This window comes from Mustela nivalis (assembly GCF_964662115.1).
Source record: "Mustela nivalis genome assembly, chromosome: 2".
In the NCBI taxonomy this organism is placed as follows: domain Eukaryota; kingdom Metazoa; phylum Chordata; class Mammalia; order Carnivora; family Mustelidae; genus Mustela; species Mustela nivalis.
The window spans coordinates 18,742,694-18,763,973 of NC_139021.1; the positions used below are offsets into that span (position 1 = coordinate 18,742,694).

Consider the following 21,280-nt stretch of genomic DNA (forward strand, 5'->3'; position numbering starts at 1 on the left):
GCGCTCTGGCTCCTACCTGACATTGTGAAACCACAGTTTTAGACAATGGCTTCTTTGTTTTTTCATATGTCTCTAGTAACTGGTGTAGTACTTGGTTCAATAAGCATGGATTATATAAGCGAATTAATGAAAGAATGCATGAAGAGTATTCAGTAAGATTTTTTTTTGAAAGATTTCATTTATTTGTCAGAGAGAGAAAGAAAGCATAAGCAGGGGAAGCAGCAGGGAAAGGAAGAGGGAGAAGCAGGCTCCCCGATGAGCAAGGATCCCGATGTGGGACTTGATCCCAGGACGCTGGGATCATGACCTGAGCTGAAGGTAGCCACTTAACCAACTGAGCCACCCAGGTGTCCCTGTGGACCTATTTTCATTTCACTTCTTACAAGGAGCTTTGATGGCAAGATTGCCAAGTCCCCATATAGGAAGAGCCTACACATTACTTCTAGATCAACAGTCCTTGCAATGTCAGCTTTGACTTAAAGACCAATAAGTACAAGGATGGAACAAAGCATAGGGGAGCCTCTAGGACTCTATTATCTTCAGGTTCCCAGAGCTCTTTTTTTTTTTGCACTTCACCCACTAAAAGATGAACTTTATCCATTATCATCCTTTTCTCCTTTGATCTTCCTCAGTATGAGAAATGTTTCCTCTCTTTTTGAAAACAAGTGCCTCCAACTAGGCTTGGGATGGGTAGCATGTGACTGCCTAATTGGCACCATTGGTTTACACATGGCAAGGATGACAGAGTTCTAGAGCAATTGAAGACAGTGAGATAGCATAGAGCACCATCACATGTGAGACATCCATTTGGCTCTTACATCAGAGTAGCCACTTGAGAAGGGGCAACATTATTTATACTACACAGATAGGAAGCTGCACTAGAGTCATGCTCCTGGCTTCCTTCCCCACCCTCTTACTCCTCTCCATGTGAGAAGTGAGTTCTCTAACTGAGGAGTCTGGGGGAAGAGAGGAGACAACCCCATTCCATCACAGCTATTGGGACAGCTCTGCTTTTGTGAGGGGTAAGAGGGTGTCTTGCACCCACTGACCCTGTGAATGAGTAGGAGGTAGGTCTGCCTTATCTTTGCACTCAATGTTAGGAAGTAACATCCACCAACCCAACTGTGGGGCCCCACAAAACTCCCAACACTGCTATGTTCTGTTTACTGTGATAGCCATTATGAATATACCAATAAGTCATGGTCCCTTTACTCAAAAAACTCATGGATCATAGTGGGGAGAGGCACATACAAAGTGTCAGTTAGCTGAAAGTAAGGAAGCTTGTGCAGGTGCCTGTTGGAAACCATTATAGTCTGTCTGCCCTGCTCTGGCTCTGAGGTATTTGGCAGAACTTTGCTTCTTATTCTTTCAGCCCATTTTGGTTTTTCCTCACTATTCTCTGGTACATTCCTCTGAGTTGAGAAGTTCATTTCTTTTTTTTTTTTAATTTTATTTATTTATTGGATGGACAGAGATCACAAGTAGGCAGAGAGGCAGGCAGGAAGTAGGGGGAAGCAGGCTCCCTGCTGAGTGGAGAGTCCAATGCGGGGCTCAATCCCAGGACCCTGGGATCATGACCTGAGCTGAAGGCAGAGGCTTTAACCCACTGAGCCGCCCAGGCACCCCGAGAACTTCATTTCTTTATAAGTCCAGATGGGGAGGCAGATAATAAGCAGAGTGGCAACTTCAAAAAAATGACCTGTCAGTTTTTACTACAAGGAGATGTTGGGTGAGCCTGAGAACATCCCTTCTGTTTTCCAAAGATGGGGAATTAAAGGCTCTCATACACCACAATATGGAAGCCTTCTTGTAGGAAAGGTCCAAGTGATGTAAAATTGTCAAAGTTGAAGTCTGATTCTTAAAAATTAGGAAGGGATAGAACCTACTTTCTGAACACTTCCATCCTTTCTTAGAGTTGTTTTGCCCGCTCAGTATCTGCTTACCTACCTGCATTCTGAGGTGCCCAGGACCCTCAGAATGTCCCTTGGTCAGCTACTCAGATCAGTCATAAGTAGAATGGCTTTTAGTGTTTTGAAACTGTTGGATGAGAACTCTTCGAGACACTCAAGAATGGATCGTTTTGGCACAACTGCTACTTGCCTCCCTAATATCCATTGTCCTTTTCTTCCTTAGTAATGGAACCCCAGATCGTTACCCAGATACATGACTGTGAAGAAATAAAGATTAATTTTCATAGCTTCTTTATAGCCAGCTATGAGCAAATGGCTGTATTCTGAACAACAGTATTTACAGGAAATTGACCTTCAGCAGCTTTCATGAAGCACACATAGGTCTCTGGTATGAACCACTGCTGTCTCTTTTTTTAATCCCTTTGTCCTTGAAATAAGGATGCTATGGCTGAAGCTCCAATAGCCACTTTGAGCAGGGGCTTGAAGGCCACATATAAGGAAGGGTGGGTGAAGAGCTGAAAGAAGGATTCCTGGCCCCCAGTTTCCTACAGCCCCCAAAGCAGTTCTGGATGACCACTGGATTTTTGTATATGGGGGAAAAATAAATATATTTTATTTAAATAATCACTTTATTGGATTCCTATCATTCGTAGGAACTGTAACTCTTCTGATAACTGAGGAGTTTGGGGGAAGAGAGGAGACGACCCCATTCCATCACAGCTATTGACAGCTCTGCTTTTGTGAGGGGTAACTCTAACTCTAACTGATACAATAATCAAGCTAGCCAAACTCCTGTGGGTAGCAGTATTGTCTCTCTGGCTTTTTGAGGCAGTCCAACTCATATATCGACATGAACCAAGTGGCTGGGAAAGGTGATCGGGGGCACCTCCACCACTGTTATGGCAATTTCCTGGCTCCTAGTTGTCAGTTTCAGATCAGCCCTCAGCTCAGCTTTGAATTTGGATGTCTTCCATTTTACCTAGAGACACAGGGTAGGAGAGAGGCCAAGAGCAGAAACTCAAGACTTCTCTTGCCCATACCTGCCCAACCACTTATCCCCTGCTTGTCCTGGAGTAAGTTAACCTCTTTATGCCTCAGTTCCTCATCACTAAAATGGTGGCATGAGTAGAAACTACTTCATAGGATTATCATACTGCTGAAGTGAGATAGTGGATGTGATGTGCTGAAGACAGTGTCTGGCACGAAGGAGTGCTAAGTCTGCGTTTGTTTCTATTATTATTATCACTAGGGTGTTTGATGCTTTTTGGACTTTGAAGACACTTTGTCTTCCTGGTATAGAGTTATTGCTTTTCATTTTATTTATAACTTCATTTAAAAATGTGTCCAAATTTGCCCATCTCATCCCTTCTCCCATCTACTTAGAATAAGGGCATTTGGAGCCAAGACACTGAGGCCCAGATGCCAACTGAATGGCTGGTGTCAGAAATCAGAGGGAATTGAATTATACAGGTGTCCCTGTGTGAGGTGGCTCAGGCACAGAAAGCCAGAGTCCTTGAAGAAAAGGCAAGATTCAAATACTAAAAGAACATAAACAAAAGATATCCTATTTTTGTTTTTTTTTATTTTTATTTTTTTAAAGATTTTATTTTTATTTATTTGACAGACAGAGATCACAAGTAGGCAGAGAGGCAGGCAGAGAGAGAGGAGGAAGCAGGCTCCCCGCTGTGCAGAGAGCCCAATGCAGGGCTCCATCCTAGGACCCTGAGATTATGACCTGAGCCAAAGGCAGAGGCTTTAACCCACTGAGCCACCCAGGCACCCCAAGATATCCTATTTTTAAAAGAAAACAAATAAAACATATGATAAATTTCTAAAAAGCTTCTCAGCCTCACTTGCAATATAAATTAAGATAATAAAGAATTATTTCTCATCTGTCAGGTTGATAAAGATTTGATAATGCCCAATCTTAATGACGGTGTAGGAACATTGTGAATTCAGGTTCTGTCTCCCCATGTGATCTTTAAGCACACAGAGACATGCGTAGGGAGAAGGAGAGATGTATACAGATACACAGATCCTTTTGTTGTTTTATTTGAAAAATTAAAAAAAAAAGCTCATCCTGTGTCTCCTATTTTATTATTTGTTGTTTTTAAATATGATTAAGTTATGATATCATTGACATACATTTTATTAGTTTTAGGTGTATAGCATAATGACTTGATATTTGTATATATTGTGAAAGGGTCACCACACTAAGTTTAGTTAACATCTTTTACCTCACCCGGATGCAGTTTTTCTTCATGTGTTGAGAACTTTCAAGATCTACTCTCTCAGCAACTTTCAAATATCCAATGCAATATTAACTGTAATGTCCCTGTGGTGTACGTTACATCCCCAGGTCTTATTTATCTTATAGCTGGAAGTCTGTACCTTTTGATTAGATATTATTTTGACCTCTTTACAAATATTTGTCTAGCATTCCCAATTCACGGACACCTCAAATGTTTCCGGTTTTGTCCAATTGTAAAAAATGCTGCCCAGGGGCACCTGGGTGGCTCAGTAGTTTAAAGCCTCTGACTTTGGCTCAGGTCATGATCTCAGGGTCCTGGGATGGAGCCCCGCATCGGGCTCTCTGCTTGGCAGGGAGCCTGCTTCCCCCTTTCTTTCTCTCTGCCTGCCCCCCTGCCTACTTATGATCTCTGTCAAATAAATAAATAAAATCTTTAAAAGTGCTGCCGTGAACGTCCTTGCATGGTAACTTTGTGCACTGGTGTGAGGATAGATGTCAGAAAAATTCCCAGAAACAGAACTGTTGAGTCAAAGTGTACGTGCATCATAGTGCCGGGAAGCTCCCCAAAGTGTATTTTATTGCCATTTCTTCAAGGACTCTGGCTTTCTGTGCTTGAGCCACCTCACAAAGGGACCCCTGCTGTAATTCAGTCTTCTTCTGAGTTCTGACACCAGCCACTCAGTTGGCCTTCAGGCATGAGTGTACTGGCTTCAAATGCTCTTGTTCTAAGTGAATGAGGAGGGGGTCCCATGCGTAGATTGGGACACTCATCCAGGAGAGTTAGGCGACAGAATGAAAAACTGTAGCTCTACTTTTTCTAAGTCATGACTCCTCCATGAGGAAGAGGGAACGGGTTATATAAGTCCTAGGCATCTCCAACCTGGTGTGAGTCTCCACCCAGCTCCAAAGTCCCCAACAGTACAGTGTGGCCTCATGAGAAACCATTACTCTGTAGTGAGGACTATTCAGAAAGACGGACAAGTTCTCCCATCCTGCTATCATCCTATGCCAGAATTCCCAGAATTGAATCCCTACGGGAATGCTGAGAGGAACAGGGTTCTCCAGGCAGTAAGGATTCCCCAGCCTGGGGCCATTTAGAGCCCATGAAGTTAACCCTGGCCAATACATTTCCCAGAGCTCTTGGCATTCCCTCACAGCAGAAAAAATATTAGAGAAAGTAGAGTTCAGAAAACTGTGTTCCAACTTTTCAAATAATGCCTATCAAGTAAAATACATTTGTGGTACAAACTTTGAAGCCCTTTTTCAAGAACTTGTGCAGAGCCCTGTGTTGGGAAATAGGTGTATGTATGTAACAGCCTTCAGAGGCCTCTTAAACTCCTTCACCATCCCCTGAGAAAAGGCATGGTTCAATCCATCCTTTCTTACTTAGGGGAGCCTCTCTTCTCCCACGGATGTTGCAAAATCTTGCTTTTGATCCACTCCAGGGAGTACCTGAACTCAGGAAGCGAGGGCACTTGGCAAAAGCAGCAAATTCCCCTTCAGAACAAAGAGGCGCAGTGATAAACGCGGCTCTAAGAACACACTGTGCTAACCTACAGCTCTCTCGCCAGGTAAGCCACCTGAGCTCTGAGAGGGACTGCATCACACGGCTTAACCAGTCACCCAGCCATGATTCCTGCTTCTCCAATCAACCTGTGCCCTCCGCACCACCACCACCGGGTCTGCGCCCGCCCATGCCCACCTTGTCTTTTAAGTTCGAACTCAACGCTCACTTCTCTGGCCCTGCCCTTCTCTGAGGATGCCCACCTTCCACATTCTCCTGGGCACTGATGTGTTTAATCCCCACCACAGTGGGTTCCTGTGTGTCTTCAGAGAGTCAGAATGACACAGTGGAACTTTCCAGGACTTTGACATCTGGCAGACGTGTGCTTGAATTCCAGCTCTGGCAGTAGCCAGCTATGACCTTGGGCAAGTTGCTTAATAGTTTCCTTCACTGTCAGATGGATAATCACAGTTGCCTTGGAGAGTTGTTTCAAGGATTAAATCAGATAATACATGTAAAGTACTTAGCTCTGTTCTTGACTCACGCTGTCAGACCTATTATTCTTAGTGTTACCTCTACTCCCATTTCTAATGTCACATAATGACTTTTTAAAAATTCAGATTGTCCATCCCTTGAAACAGAAACCCAAGTCCTGTGCTTTTTAATCCAATAAAAGCATCTAACACAGGCTATTTATGGATTCGTCGATAATTGTTTCTGAAATTATTGGAGTATTTAGATAATTTTGAGGTCAAAGGTGAGAGGGGTATATGACTCAGGTTTAAAAGTTGATGGCCTCAAAAAAATAAATTAAAAATTTAAAAAGGGAGATGATGGCCTCCACAGAGTTATCACAGTATTGTATAGAGACTGAAGAAAAATGGTCAAGCTTAATTGAGAAAACCTGAGTTGTAGTAACCTTTGTCAGGTCTCACAACAGCGCTCAGCTTTTCTGTCCTTGGCAGAAACAATGCTTAACAGTAGGTGACCCATGGGGCACCTGGGTGGCTCAGTGGGTTAAGCCTCTCCCCTCTGCTCAGGTCATGATCTCAGTGTTCCAGAATCAAGGCTCTCTGCTTAGCAGGGGGTCTGCTCCCCCCTCCCTCTCTGCCTGCCTCTCTACCTACTTGTGATCTCTCTCTCTGTCAAATAAATAAGTAAAAATATTAAAAAGAAAAAATGCCTGTTCACCTCTCCAGGCATTTTGAGGATCTTTTGCCATGATGTTTATGAAAACATTGTCAAACAGTAATATAATATAAAAATGAAAGACCTGAGAATGGTTAAGTAAATTAGATTTATTACGATTACCTAGGAAAGGAAGAAAGAGGGAGACTGTTTCTCCTGGAAACTGCCAGACCGCTGAGCATTGTTACAGTCTGTAGCCTTGAAATGTGTGTCTCCCCGGATGACGAGAGGTCAGGCTGTGCTTCCCAAGGCTGCTGAGGACCGGATCAGCTTGCTCCTTCCTTAAACTCTGCCCCTGCACCTGCATTAAGCCTCTGACATGGCTAAAGCTAATTTCTAAAATATTAGGGGCATTTAATGGGATTAAAGTCCAGAAATGTTCTCTGGGTTAACTACATTTACCAAGAATAGAAAGTGCACGGAATTCTGGAACTTGTACAGGTTCAAATAAACCCAAACTTCACCTCTACACAAGTCCCATTTTAATACCCCATGGTTCATGTTGTTTGGGTTTCCCTTCATTTGCTTTGACTGCAAGTGTTTTCAAGTGTTTGCTTCTTGACAACTGAGAGTTTGAAAAGAGGTGAAAGATTACTATCAGACAGCTCTTCAGTGCCTTTTGTTGTTGTTGTTGTAAGAACCTAATATAAAATCAGCTGGTCTGGTATTGAACCACAGAGTAGAAAAAACATCTGCCACCTTATTTCTGCCAATAGTTTGGGCAAGGGTATAGGTCGAAGGAGCAGAACATGAAGCAGAAGGAATATAAGAATAATACCAACACTAAGAATAATAGGCAGCTTGCTCGCTGCTAAAAAACCTACCTTGGGAGCTTTACATATAGTGTATGAGTGGGGATTGGTAGACCTTGGAGTGCAGAGATTTGATTCTGTGAGAATGGGAGATTGTATCAGAGTACTGAGGATAGAATTGTCCTATGCAAACTTCCCAGAGACAGATAGAGGAGTCCAAACACTCATTTCAGTTCCTTTCATAGGGAGATACAAAGGCATGATCTAAAGATCAAACCTGGACTGTGTATGTCTTTGGTTTGCTTGTCTTTTTCTCATTTGTGGGGCCAAATTACATGCAACACAATTGTAGCCAAATTTTTTCCAGCTTAATGGAGATAAAATTGACATACAACATTGTGTACATTGTTGTACACAATGTAGAACATTGTGTTGTATATACACAATATACACAATATATATGTATACTGTGAAATGATTAAGTGACTTTAAGGTTACTTAACATACCCATCACTTACATAGTTACCTTTTTTTACTTTGTGGTGAGAAATTTTAAGACCTACTGCCTTAGCAACTTTCAGGTACATGGTAGCAGATTGGTAACTGTAGTCGCCATGCTGTACAGTACATCACCAGAACTCAGTCATCTTGTAACTGGAAGTTTGTACCCTTTCACAGGCTGTACCCTTTTACATTTTTTTTTTGACCACTTTCACCCATTTTCCTCACTGCCCCCCTACACCAGGGTACTCTCTGTTCCTATGAGTTCATTCTTTAGATCTCACATATAGGAGAGATCATATGGTACATGTCTCTCTCTGTCTGGCATATTTTACTTATCATAATGCTGTCAGGTTTCATCTGTGTTGTCACAAATGACATGACTTCCTTTTTTATGGCCGAATAATATTCTACTGCATTTACCTATACCCCCATATTCTTTATCCTTTCATCCCCTGGCATTTAGGTTGTTTACATTTGGCTATTGGAAATAATCCTACAATGAACATGGGAGCACAGTTTATCTTTTCAAGATAGTGATCTTATTTTCCTCCAGATACACACCCAGAGGCAGGATTGCTGGGTCCTATGTTATTCTATTGTTAATTTTTTGAAGAGCCTCCAGGCTGTATTCCATACTGGCTGTACCAACTTACATTCCCACCAACAGGGCACAGGGGGTTCCTTTTCTCCATATCCTCACCAGCCTTTGTTAGCTCCTGTCTTCTTAATAGTAGCCATTCTAATTGGTTGAGCCAAATTTTAAGAAACAATTAAAAGTAGATTTCTTGATTGTCTTGGGAACTCAGAAGACCTGGAGCCTCTGCTTTCCTGGATGGCAGCAATCCCCAGCTTTTGCTGAGTAGTGGTGCCCTTTCCAAGAAGTGGGGGCCCTCTAGGTTTGTCCATCTCTTATCCCTGATTATTACCCAACAGTGGGACCATTTATCACAGCACTTGCATGGTTTTTCTTGCAGTACAGAAATATCTCTTCTATACTTCTGTCTCTATCAAAATTTGGAAAATGGTATAGAAATTTAGAAGGCGGAGTATTTCAAAACAATTGAAAGGGGCCATACTTCCTTTTGCAGGTGAAGAAGAACATAAACAAGAATAAACAATAATGTAACATAGTTATGTAATATATATAATATGTGTAAAATAATGCATGTATTATTTATACTGTCACAAACCTCTCCATCCCTAACGTAAAATTGCAATGCCTGGTGGTGGGTATTAAGGAGGGCATGTATTGCATGGAGCACTGGGTGCGGTGCATAAACAGTGAGTGCTGGAGCAGTGAAAAAATAAATAAATAAAATCAAATAAAGTAAAAAGAAAAAAAATGCAATAACTTTGGCCTTGAAAGAATTTTAGATCTCATTGGTTACACTGGAGTTTTTGTGATAGAATCTAAGCTCACTCTAAGTAGATTCTATTGGGAAAAACAAGAGGACACCCTTGCTCTGATTGTAATTCAAAGCTGCTTTCACTTGGGGCAGTGATGTTGTTGACACCAAAAGGAACAACCAGTTTTTTAACCTTTCGGAAAGCCTGTGGGACAGAGTTGAAAATACAGCAATATTAAGGATGCCAAAGACACTCTCTGGAAGAGAGTTTGATCCTCTCGAGGGCTTCCCTTTAGAAAGATTTAAAGGCCTTCACTCAGAGGACCACAGGTATAAAATCAGAGCTTCAGTCAACAGAAGCCCAAAATGTGGCGAAGAGGGCACGGTAACCCAGCAGAAAGGGGACACGATGCGGAGTTTGTCGAACTTTAGTCTGAATTCCTATCCTTCCACCCCAAACCAATAGAACCTTGCGTGGGTTTCTACAGAGTTGATGTGAATAGTACATAAGAAAACATCAACTGCCTTTTGTAAGTGCTTTCAAATGCTGGTTCTGATTCTCTTCTGTGTCTCCTAGATATAGGATAATGGCAGCTCTCCCGGACTGTTTCCCAGACCAGTGTCCCTTCATCGGAGTTCCAGCTTTCCTTGCTGTTAACGTGGCTTCAGAACTTTTCTCAGCATTTTAATGCACTAGAGCAGGAGGCATTCCCTTTCTGTAAAGGGCCAGCTTAGACATATCTTTATATTTGTGACTATCTCTACTGTCAAAGGGCTCAAGGGTCAGAGGGCTCTACATTTTCTGTCACTATTACTCAACTCTGCCTGCCTCTGAGGGTGAAAGCAGCCAGAGACAGTATGTGCACAGACGGGCATGGCTGTGTTCCAGCGAAACTTAACTTACAAAAACAAGCAGCTGGACCAGACGCCATAGTTTGCCAACCCTTGTCCTTGACTGTGAATCTTTGCATCCCTACACAATTCTTGCTGTCCGAATGCATAGTTTGAAATTTTCAGTGTGTTTTAGGAATAAGGGAGGGAGGCAAAGTGGAAGGGACAGAAGAAATAGCAAGAGACCTCAAAGTGAATTTCTATATACCTAAAAAATGGGTTATCCATCTATATCTGTTGGGTTCTTGGGAAGACTGCAACAGTGGAAGTATGTGAAAGTGCCTGGGTCAGAATCAGGGAAAACCAGCTCCTTTTGCTTTACCTAGCATTCAAGATTATCCGTGATTACTAAATATTTATTGAGTACCCGCTATTTATTCAAGTTTGACTGCTCTAGAACCACCGAATCCTAGAAGGGAGATTTGGTTTTGGCTTTGCCTCCAAGGATGTGTGTGACCTTATGGAGTCTTTGGCTTTAGATTTCCACATCTGTAAAATGACATATATCTCCTCAGCCTTTCTAAGAATGCTACCATATTTGCATGAGAAATCCTTTGGAAAAAAATGTGTATTTCCAGACCCTACATAAGATATCAGAATCCTTTTGGATGAGGCTTAGGTTTCTGCATTGTTATCCCCAACTCTATTTTGGAAAGGAAAAAAAAAGGCAAAACAAAACAGTATTAAACCTACAAAAAAGTTGGAAGAATCATACAATGAACCCCCACTTACCTCTTACTAGATACTTATTGTTGTTTTTGCCATATTTGCTTCATAGCTCTTTCCTTTGCTCTTGTTCCCTTTTTCTGTCTCTGTATTTGGAAGTCAGTTGATAGTTTGCCACATTTTCTTGGTAATTCCTCTCTTTCCCCATTTGAAAGTGAGTTACAGACATCACTTGACACCTAAACACATCAATGCATATCTTCTAAGAATGAAAACTTTCTGTAATGATAAGGCATAATGCCCTTATCACATTCAAGGAATTTAATTAACATTGATGCAATTATATTATCAAATAGTCTATATTTAAATGTCTTTGATTGCCACCAAAAAAAAAAAAGTCTCTATATTTTTTCTTTGATGATATAGTCCAAGGTCCTTCATTTTATTTTGTTTTCATGTCTCTTTAGCTTCCTTTCATTTAGAAAATTCCCTCATGTTTTTGTTTTCCATAACTTGACATTTTAAGAAATCCAGGCCACTCATTTTGTACAATGCAGCCCCCACCCCCCTTTCTGGTTCTGCCTGTTTTCCCCTATCTAGATATTTACATGATAAATTGGATCAAGCCTCTATGTGGTACTTTGTATAACTTTAGCGGAATATATTCTAAACACAAAATGAATTGCAAAGAGATTTTGAACTTACTAGGTAGGTTTGTTGTTGGTATTGGAATAGTGATAGTAACTCTGAAAATTTCTTTCTGTATTGCAGGACACAGCAAGATGAATGAGTACATTGACAGTGCTGGAAACCAGATTCTCATGTATCAGAAGACAAAAATATGGAATAAGAATAAGTAAGGAAGTACCTTATGGTCTTGGATTCGAACTGAGGATAAGTACAAACTCAATCTACCTGCCACCATAGTAGAGATAGGCACCTCTAGTCTCCAGATCTTGGTTTTTAAATTATATTTCATACTGAAGGGAACCAGAGCTCCTTAAGGAATGGCTGATCCCAGGGCTAGGCAGATAAAATACAAGTTGATAGTTTGTTATGCCAGAAAACAAAAAGGAAAAAAAAATGTATGCCTAAAGACAATGGGACAATATCAAAAGTTCATAGGAGGCAGCTTGACGAGGCTTGTGCTAGCCAAATTTGGCATATCTCAGCAGAAAACAGAATAATAACAGTAATGGAATATAGCACATTAGATAAGAATCCATCAGAGTGAAATTAAAAAGCAATAGCAATAAAAAAGACTGTATATAGAAGAAAGATCCTCATTTCAGACCAATGTCTGCTAATAAATGCAGAAGGAATTATTGTATTCAATATCTGCTTTTTTAACATGCTCCCCAGGTGGTTCTTATTCCCTCTCAAGTTTGGGAACAACTGCTAGATGTTTCCTTGAAGCTCTTTAATTCTACAACAGCTTTAAAATTTTAAGCATAGCTCCTGCCTTGGAAAAACTAGTATTTAAGAGAAATGTAGGAAAAATAGAAATTCTAGTCAGCCTGTCGACAGTTTGTTTCCTGTAAAATACTCCTGAAAGTATTTTTCCCCACTCTTTTTTTTTTTTTTTTTTGGATTTTATTTATTTATTTGACAGACAGAGATCACAAGTAGGCAGAGAGGCAGGTAGGAGAGAGAGAGGAAGGGAAGCAGGCTCCCTGCTGAGCAGAGAGCCCCATGCAGGGCTCAATCCCAGGACCCTGAGACCATGACCTGAGCCGAAGGCAGAGGCTTAACCACTGAGCCACCCAGGCACCCCTTTCCCCACTCTTTAATATGCCAGTCGTCCAGGCTACTCCTGACTCCTGCCATTCTATTCTAACACGGTCCCCTGCAGTACAAAATACTGACCCCATGGAAACGGGAAAGGAGGCATCTGCCTGGGATTGTCTCCAGACTTTGCCTTTTGCTTGTTCTAGTTTTCTTTGTCCCTTCACCAGTGAGACAAGAGCTTGCAGGCATCAAGGCATCCTTGGACTTTAGTCCAATGGACCCTCAATGTAAATTCAGTATCTTGTGATGCCTCAGAGGGCTTTAATTTCCATTCCAGAAGTAGGGCACTAACCCTTTGATTTTGAATGTGTCTTCTGCATCTGGGCTTCCAAATTTTGTAATTAATTGGAGCTATTTATTTTATAGTTCTAGTATAATCAGGCAGAGAAGCAATTCAAAAGTGAGCATATAGTTATGAATTTCTCTGCCCATAATCAATCTTTTCCTTGGCTCCCCACATCCAAATCAATGGCCAGACCCTAGTAATGCTGCTTTCAACATTTTTTAAGCATCATCCTTTGACCTTCCTTTTCTTGCTTTCATTACCAAAGAGCCACTGTTGTTTTCTCCTTAAAGTTTCTCCTTTGATCACATTAGACTCTAGCCTAAGCAAATGCCACCAAAATACACTTATCCAGGCCTTTGACTTGAGCGCCTTTAGGACGCTACGTGTTGCTTGCTCTACCTTTCTCCCAAACTCAACACATCTGACAGGAATCCATACCACCTCTTGACCTGCTCTGCCACCCCCTTCCTGGCTACCTAAGCTAATACTTAGTATATTATAACAATTCAAGTGTGAGTTTGGAATCAGACAGAACAATTAGAACGAGGCTTAAATCCCAACTTGTAAGCAGGGTGACCTTTTTGAGCTCAACATTCTCATCTGTAATATGGGGATAACATGATATATGTCCAGCGGTTGGTGTCTACAATCAACGACATGTTTTGTGTGTACAGGGCCTGACATGGTGTAAAGATTTAACAAAAAGTAATTATTTCATTGGCTTCTCCTCCTCCTCCTCTTTCTAGTTCTCTATATGGTAATTAATCACAGTCTGTTCAGTATTTCTTTAAACTATCTCTTTCACTTCCACACAAATCCAGCTCGTTATCTCTGCTTAGGTTACTGAACAATCTTCCCAGGTTGTTCTCCTGTCTTCAGTAGCCACGGAGACTTGTGTTCCTTATGTGCACAAGGAATCTTGTTAAGGCACTTCAGTCTCTCCAACTAACCCATTCCTCACTCTGTCAACAGATTAATCTTCCCCAGGATCTATTTTTATTGCAACTCTCCCTTGATTAGGAAGAATCAGTGGCTTCCCAGGACCTTTGATAAATTCCACATGTGGGGTAAACAGGCTCCAACTTCTCTGTAGTAGAGAACTATAATTTGGTCTGGCCCAGTCCTCTTTCTTGCCTTATTCTAGTAAATATATGCCTTTATTTTGGTGAATTGCTTATCATCCCCATTCCAGCCATGGGGCTACCTTGGGAGCCATCAATCATGGTACCTATCTTCAGCTACCAGACTAGATATGTGATCCAAGATGAACCCATCTTTGTCCCTTTGGATACTTTTCTATTTGAGATGAGGGGAAGAGACCTTTCCTACTTGGAAGCTGAGCTGGGTACGCTAAACCTTGGCACTCCCATTGGCCATGGTTTGGCCTTGTGCAATCTGAAAGAATGAAGTACGTTGGTATCAGTTCCAGCTGTACTCAAGGCTAGCCTTTCTCTTGCCCTTAGCAAATTGGCTATGTGAGCTCATGCATTTCCCATTTGGTGTTTAGTGTCGGTTGAGATTCTATCACTTGGAGCCAAGCATTCTGACTAATAATACTATCTTTTCACCAGATCTCTGTTTTCCCTCTTTCTCAAACCCATTCTAAGCTGATCAGCCCACTGCTCAGTGAAGATAATCTTGTTCATGCTTTTCTTCCTGCCTTTCATCAAGCTGTTCCCCCCTGTTAGGAATACTTGTTTGCTCTTATCTCATTCTCCAAGGTCTATGCTTCTCTAAGATTCAACTCAAAACCTTTGCCTTTCCTGGAGCTCAGCTTGTCATTCTTGAGCGCTAGGGAGTGTTTCCTTAGCTTAACATCTAAGCTTCAGATTCCAAACCCTAGAAGTCATCTGGTATTTAGTTACCAATTGGGTCATTCATCCTTGTTATTTCCTACCTTTCAACCAAATTAGAATAAAAATTCCAACTTCAACTGAGGTCTAGAAGTGAAGGAACTTGTTCCAAATCACAAACCCTATTTAAGGCAGAATATATTGAGGTTTCCTTAAAAATACTCATGTCTGGGGGCACCTGGGTGGCTCAGTGGGTTAAGCCTCTGCCTTCTGCTCAGATCATGATCCCAGGGTCCTGGGATGGAGCCCACATCAGGCTCTCTCCTCCACAGGGAGCCTGCTTCCTCCTCTCTCTCTCTCTGCCTGCCTCTCTGCCTGCTTGTGATCTCTGTCAAATAAATAAGTAAAATCTTTAAAAAAAAAAAAGTACTCATGTCTGACTGATGATATTGGAGGAATGAATTCTAAAAGGAAAAACAGGAACCAGGAGCTTAAGTTATCAAAAAATGTCTAGATTGCTAGGGGATTGAGGGGAAAGACAACATAACATAAAGAAAGTGCTAGAGTTTATTAAAGGATGGGAAACGGAAGCCCGTAAACATTCTGTGATCTGGAGGTATTACTAGGTATCAAAAATGTCGGTGTAAAGTTTGCGAGCCTTCCAGAGCAGTCAGTGAAGGTGAGGGTCTTGATAGAGAAGACAGTGGGTGGGAGATACAGTATTGGGGAAGTAGCCCAAGTTTCAGTTACGGCTGCAGCTAGAACAGAAGGAATGGGTGAGAAATCAGTCCGGGATCAAGGAGGATCTGTGCATAGCCATGCTGACGACTCCGAGTTCAGAGCAATGAGTTAGGGAGACGATCGAGGAGAACACTGCTGTAGAAGCAGGGAATGAATTGGGTGATGAGCAAAAAAGGGCTGTCAGCTTGTGAGGTAGAGCATGAGAGAAGTTTCTCATGAGGTCAAGGGCAAATACAGAAGGATGACTCCATAAAGGGAGTGGAGACATCATGGGGAAAAGTGAGTTTCCCTCATTGATAGACTTCTGATTCCAACAGTTCTGAAAGTAATTTAATAACCAGCCTCTTTTGGAGTCTAAGGAGCAGTTTAGCAAGATCTGAAATAGTTATTTGAACTTTCCTGTCTATTTCATTTCCTACTATTTGAAAAATGTGTATGGAAGAAACTTTGATTTCTTATTCCTCTTGACCCTTGGAACAGGACATGATTTATGCCTACTTGGGCCAACTTGTGGCCTAATTAGGATGTGGAGGGTTCTCTTGCCTACCGGGATTTCAGAGAGCCATTTTGTTCAACGTGTCTTTAATATAAGATCTGACTTACTGCTCACAGTTTTAAAAAGGATCAAATGTATGACCCCTTAGGAAAAATAGCTTAAATTTATATCCTAGGTCTTGAAAGACGGGGGTAAGGTCTGTTTCCCCGGTGGGTTGTTTCGGAAGGGCAGTGAAGGGAGTGGAACTCAGGAGGAGAAGCTGGAAGATAAACATCGAAGTACTTTCAGCGCTGCCCGGGGCTAGCCCTGCTCCTCCTTGAAATGTCCCAGGTGCAGCACTGACCTCCGTGTGAGCAATCCCAGAACTCTCACCCGATCCCCGGCCAGCTGACATCCTGGGTGGCGGTCTATCTAGTTTACCGGGGACCCACCCAGAAAAGCCGGGCACACACAGTAGAGGGTATTCACCAACCTTCTTCAAGTTGATGATAGACCTGTTGGCCAACTGGGGCGTACCAGAGAAGAAGGAACCTGCTCGGTCTTCTTTCTGTTCGGTGCCATCCCCGAGCCTCGGTGCTTCACCTTGGAAGTGAGACTCTCTAAGCCAGCGTTTTGATACAGCTGCTTCCACTGATTTCACCCCCAGCTCTGCGGCCGGCTCCTTCTCCCCGTGTACTCCGTGTTCATGACTGTCTTCCTGTCTGAATTGTCTCTGCAACCCGAGTGGGCCTCTGGCTGCCTCCTTGTACTCCACAAGCCTTTCGCCAATAGTACTGGCATCTCTAGCATCCCTCTTGCAAACTCACCCCGTCTCATTTTTTCACTCTTTCTCTCTCACTCTAGTTCCCCTCTCTTATCTCCCCCCCTCCCCTGCCAGATATGAAGAAGCCCTCTGTCTCCTCTTCTTTACTGTTCACCTTGGGTGCACTGTCCATCCTGCATATTGGACAAATCTCCCTAAAGATGTGCTACCTGCTTTTTAGGAAACATGGCCAAAAACACAGTGATGACATTTTCCAAACCCAAATGTTGGGTCATGTGTTCAACCCCCCATAGAAGTTTACTCAGGAGGTAACAGTAAGCAACATTTGAAATCAAGACTGACACTGACAATCCAAAGTGTTTCGCGGCTAAAGCTCAAAGAGGACGAGGAGGAAGGTCGGTTTTGCAGTCCTCCAAGGCCCTACCTTGTGATCTGGTCCACCTCCCTCTCTGAACTTGCCCCTACCTCTCTCTTCCTCCCACAGACTGCCCCAGCCACCCTGAGCTCCTTCCTGTCCCATGAACCAGACAAGCTGGGTTCTATCTCAGGTGCATTGTACTGGCACAGCCTTCTTCCTGGGATCTTTCCCCCCGGATCTTTGCAAGACTGCCCTCTTCTTGCCATCCACGTCTCTCTCCAAAGTCACCCCCTCCCAAAGGCTTTCCATAACAGCGCCACTCCCAGTCTCCTCATGGTCTCTTGCCCTGATTACTCTTGACTCTTAACACACTGCTCTATTTTCTCTCCAGCGTTTACTTCTGCAAGAAAAATATCTTACAAGTTTGTAGTCTTTCTCTACATCCACTCTACCACCCACTACGATGTAAGCTCCATAGGGCGCACCTTTGCCAGTTTCTCTGCTCCCAGATGACAACATGTAGAGCACAGCCTGGGATTTGGTAGGTTCACAGCCAAACTCTGTGGGACGAATGGATGCACATACACTGTTCCTTGTCCCTAGGCCCTTGGTGCTGGGGGGCTGAGGATCCCGTGATGTGCTCTGCAAATCTACGTTCACACACACCCTGGAGCAAAATGCACATCCCACCGGGAAAGGGGCCCACAGAGGAGCCTCCCAGTTCTGGCTGGTGGGAAATGAAAATCAAAAGTTTAGGACAGAAGGCGGAAACAGAGCAGGAGACAGAGCTAAGCAAAAGAAATCTGGTTTAAGGAAAAGGGGGTCAGGGAGCTTTAGGTATAATTTTGGGAATATGGAGTTGGACTAGCAGTCACGAGAGCCCAGTGGCTGCCTTGCCCCAAACCCACTCTGTGGCCTTGATTCCGTCTTTGCTACACTCTGAGGTTCAGATGCCTTATAAAAGGAGGAAGGTGGAAACCTTTTCAGTACTTTCCAGTGATTGTTCTTAAAAAAAAAAAAAAAAAGGAGTTGTAGGAAGGTATCATCTGTCTCACAGCAAATATTAAGGAGATTTTCTGGGCCCTAGTCTCAAGTTCTGCGAAGAACTAAGAAATTGAGGAAAAGGTTTACCCTAGAGAATCCGAGTTGCCTATCAGAGGCCAGAGATGCAAAGGTATTTGAGGAATGAGATAGGACTTCTAGGCCTGTAAGACCACAACAGTTACCAGCTTCAATTTATGAACATGTCTATGGTAAAATTTTTTTTTTAAAGATTTTATTTATTTATTCGACAGAGAGAGATCACAGGTAGATAGAGAGGCAGGCAGAGAGAGAGAGGGAAGCAGGCTCCCTGCTGAGCAGAGAGCCCGATGCGGGACTCGATCCCAGGACCCTGAGATCATGAACTGAGCCGAAGGCAGCGGCTTAACCCACTGAGCCACCCAGGCGCCCCTATGGTAAAATTTTTAAGAAAGGATCAATGAGGGAAAGGCAGAGTGGTGGCTAACCTTGGAAAGAGGGAGAGGCTGGAGGCAGGGGCAGGTGCTACCTTTCTACAGTCAGGACAGCTAGGTGCTCCCTCCCAGAGAGGCAAGCCCAGCCTCCTTGCAGGATACACCCTGCAGCTAACACGCCTGGAGTTTTCAGGAGATGGTAGGACCATGGTTCAGGGGCCAGACTCTTCATATCTGGCTTCAGATCCTGATTGCCACTGACCAGCGATAGGCCCCGGCCAGTTATTAAACCTGTATCTCAACTTGTTCACCCATAAAATGGGAATGATGATAGGGATAAGGACCCCCAAGAATCCCTGGGAGGAATAAATTCGTATGTGCAAAGTGTGCAGAATAGGTGCTGTTTGGATAATTCCACTGACAAAGCCACTTCCAGGTACCATGTGCACCTCAGGCCTAATGATATTCAAGGTTTGTCTCTCCTTTTGATACCACTTTCAACAAGCTGCCTCCTCCTTCCCATGCAGGTTAGCTTACACAGGAAAAAATGTGTTGATCACAGAGATTCTGAGAAAGTACCATTCCAGAGCCTGTGGTATCTTACGGCAAATCAATAAGTCACTTCGAGTTGTGTCTGGGCTTCCCACATTGCTTGAGCAGAGGTAAGACCATGATGGAAATGGAGGGTATCAGTTTGGGTTTCTCAATCATCACAGTGGGGTTCTGGTGCCTAGCTCCTCCTTAATGTTTTGGGTTATTGCATAGACACTCAGGCTCTGATTTCCCTAAAGAGTGATAGGAGTGAATCCTCGGCCTCTAAAGCAGAGGGCAATCCCAACGGGTTTTCCCACCCCACAGTGGTATACCCTATAGGCTCCCTGTCTGATCCTATGGTTGCTGGCCCTGCAGCCATGGGTACTTTTACAGGAAAGAACACAGATCTTGTAGAAGACTGGTGGATTAAACTGTAGGAAAGGAGGGGGCTGCAAACAGAAGCATTAGTCCAACGGTCTCCACTCATCTGCCTTCAGTGACTTCTTAAGAGAAGTTCAAATGTTTTCATGTCATCTGGGGACCCTGCCTAGGACTCCAGCTACCTTTTAGGGATTCATCTGACTTTTAAAGAATTGTCAGTTACAAGTGTGGGTTGGGGGCGCCTGGGCGGCTCAGTGGGTTAAAGCCTCTGCTTTTGGCTCAGGTCATGATCCCAAGGTCCTGGGATCAAGCCCGGATCAGGCTCTCTGCTCAGCAGGGAGCCTGCTTCCTCCTCTCTCTCTGCCTGTCCCTCTGCCTTCTTATGATCTCTGTCTGTCAAATAAATAAATAAAATCTTAAAAAAAAATGTTTGGGTCATTCTGGAAGGGTTAGAGAATGCTGGGTAATGTCGGTGGTGATACATGTCAGTGGGAATGTGTTGGGGAAGATTTCTTTCCTCTGGACACCTTGCTGGGTGGGGTTTGCTTTAGAAATGAGCAGATTTGAGAGTTTTGTTTTGATTTTGGACAGAAGAGAGAAAGGTGTAAAGAAATGGGGGATTCAAGAGAGACTTAAAACTCTTGTTTTTAGGGAGTGGGCAAGGCCATGACACCTAACTATGGTGGGGGAGAACCTAAGACTTTGAAGAACCAGGAGGACTCTGGGAGGTTCGGCTGTGCCACGGGTTATGTTGGCATTTCCGGATTGGCTTAGTCAGGTAACCAACAATTATCATCTTGTTCTTCTGGAAAAAAATGCAGCCTGAGCTCCAAATAAGTAGCCAGTGAAGGAACTTTTCGGTTATAATCCATTGGCACTGAGTTCTTAAATGGTGAACTTCCTATATTGGATCTTGGGGAAAAAAAGAGAAAGTCCCAGGAAACGTTTGGTATGGCACTGGTGGGGGAAAAGATAGGACAGAACCACTGAGCATATTCGGTGTTAAAGCTGGGAAGGCAGTTCCTGGGGCCTGGGACAGTCAGTGACCTGCTGAAAAGCCCTACCAGCACGGACCTGTCCAGAGATGCGGCAGAAAGATGTCCTGCGTTTAAAGAGAGGAAGTTTCCGGTGGGCACTCGGGTTATGCTGACGTTAAACGCTGGGTTCTCAGGACAACCCGGGGCCTCGGTCTGAGTCTACCTGGCAGTCCTCCCGCGAAGGACAGACAGGTAAGAACTCAGCAGGAGAAGCCAAGCCTCGGGTGGGGGAAGTCAGCGTGAGGAGAGGGATACAGACAGAGCTGGGGGATTAGGTCTGAGGGACAATCCAGCGGGGTTGGGGGAGAGTGAAAGGGAAGGGGTAGGGGCGTCGAGGGAGGGGACCCAGGCAGGAGGAGCGGTCCCAGCAAGGGAGCGGTGTGGGCGCCGGCGGAGAAGGAAGGCTCGAGAGGAGAGGGCCGCGCTGGGGAGGGCAGCGGGCGCGAGGAAGCCGTCCCTGCCGCGCCGTGGGCTCCCGGGAGCGCGGCGGCGGGGGTCTGAGCCGGCGAGCGGCGAGGCAGCGGGAGCGCCGGGGCTGCGGCGGCTGGAACAGGTGAGCGGCCGCCGGGCCGCGGGCCCCGCCCCGCCCCGCCCCGCCCCGCGGGCGCGCCTCCTCCTCCCCGCCCTCCCCGCGCCG

The 21,280-nt window shown here is 43.9% G+C and overlaps 1 protein-coding gene across 1 annotated transcript in view; it reads left to right on the forward strand.

Annotated features, from left to right (window-relative positions):
* Positions 1–21,178, forward strand: part of LOC309858148 (uncharacterized protein) — a 64,851-nt gene extending 43,673 nt beyond the window's left edge. Inside the window, exons 3-5 of the mRNA XM_082718951.1 lie at positions 11,784–11,868; positions 19,219–19,353; positions 19,619–21,178. Of these exons, the coding sequence (XP_082575077.1) occupies positions 11,784–11,868; positions 19,219–19,353; positions 19,619–19,655 (257 nt within the window). The 3' untranslated portion in view covers positions 19,656–21,178. The remainder of the gene's footprint in view (positions 1–11,783; positions 11,869–19,218; positions 19,354–19,618) is intronic.
* Positions 21,179–21,280: the final 102 nt, after the last annotated feature.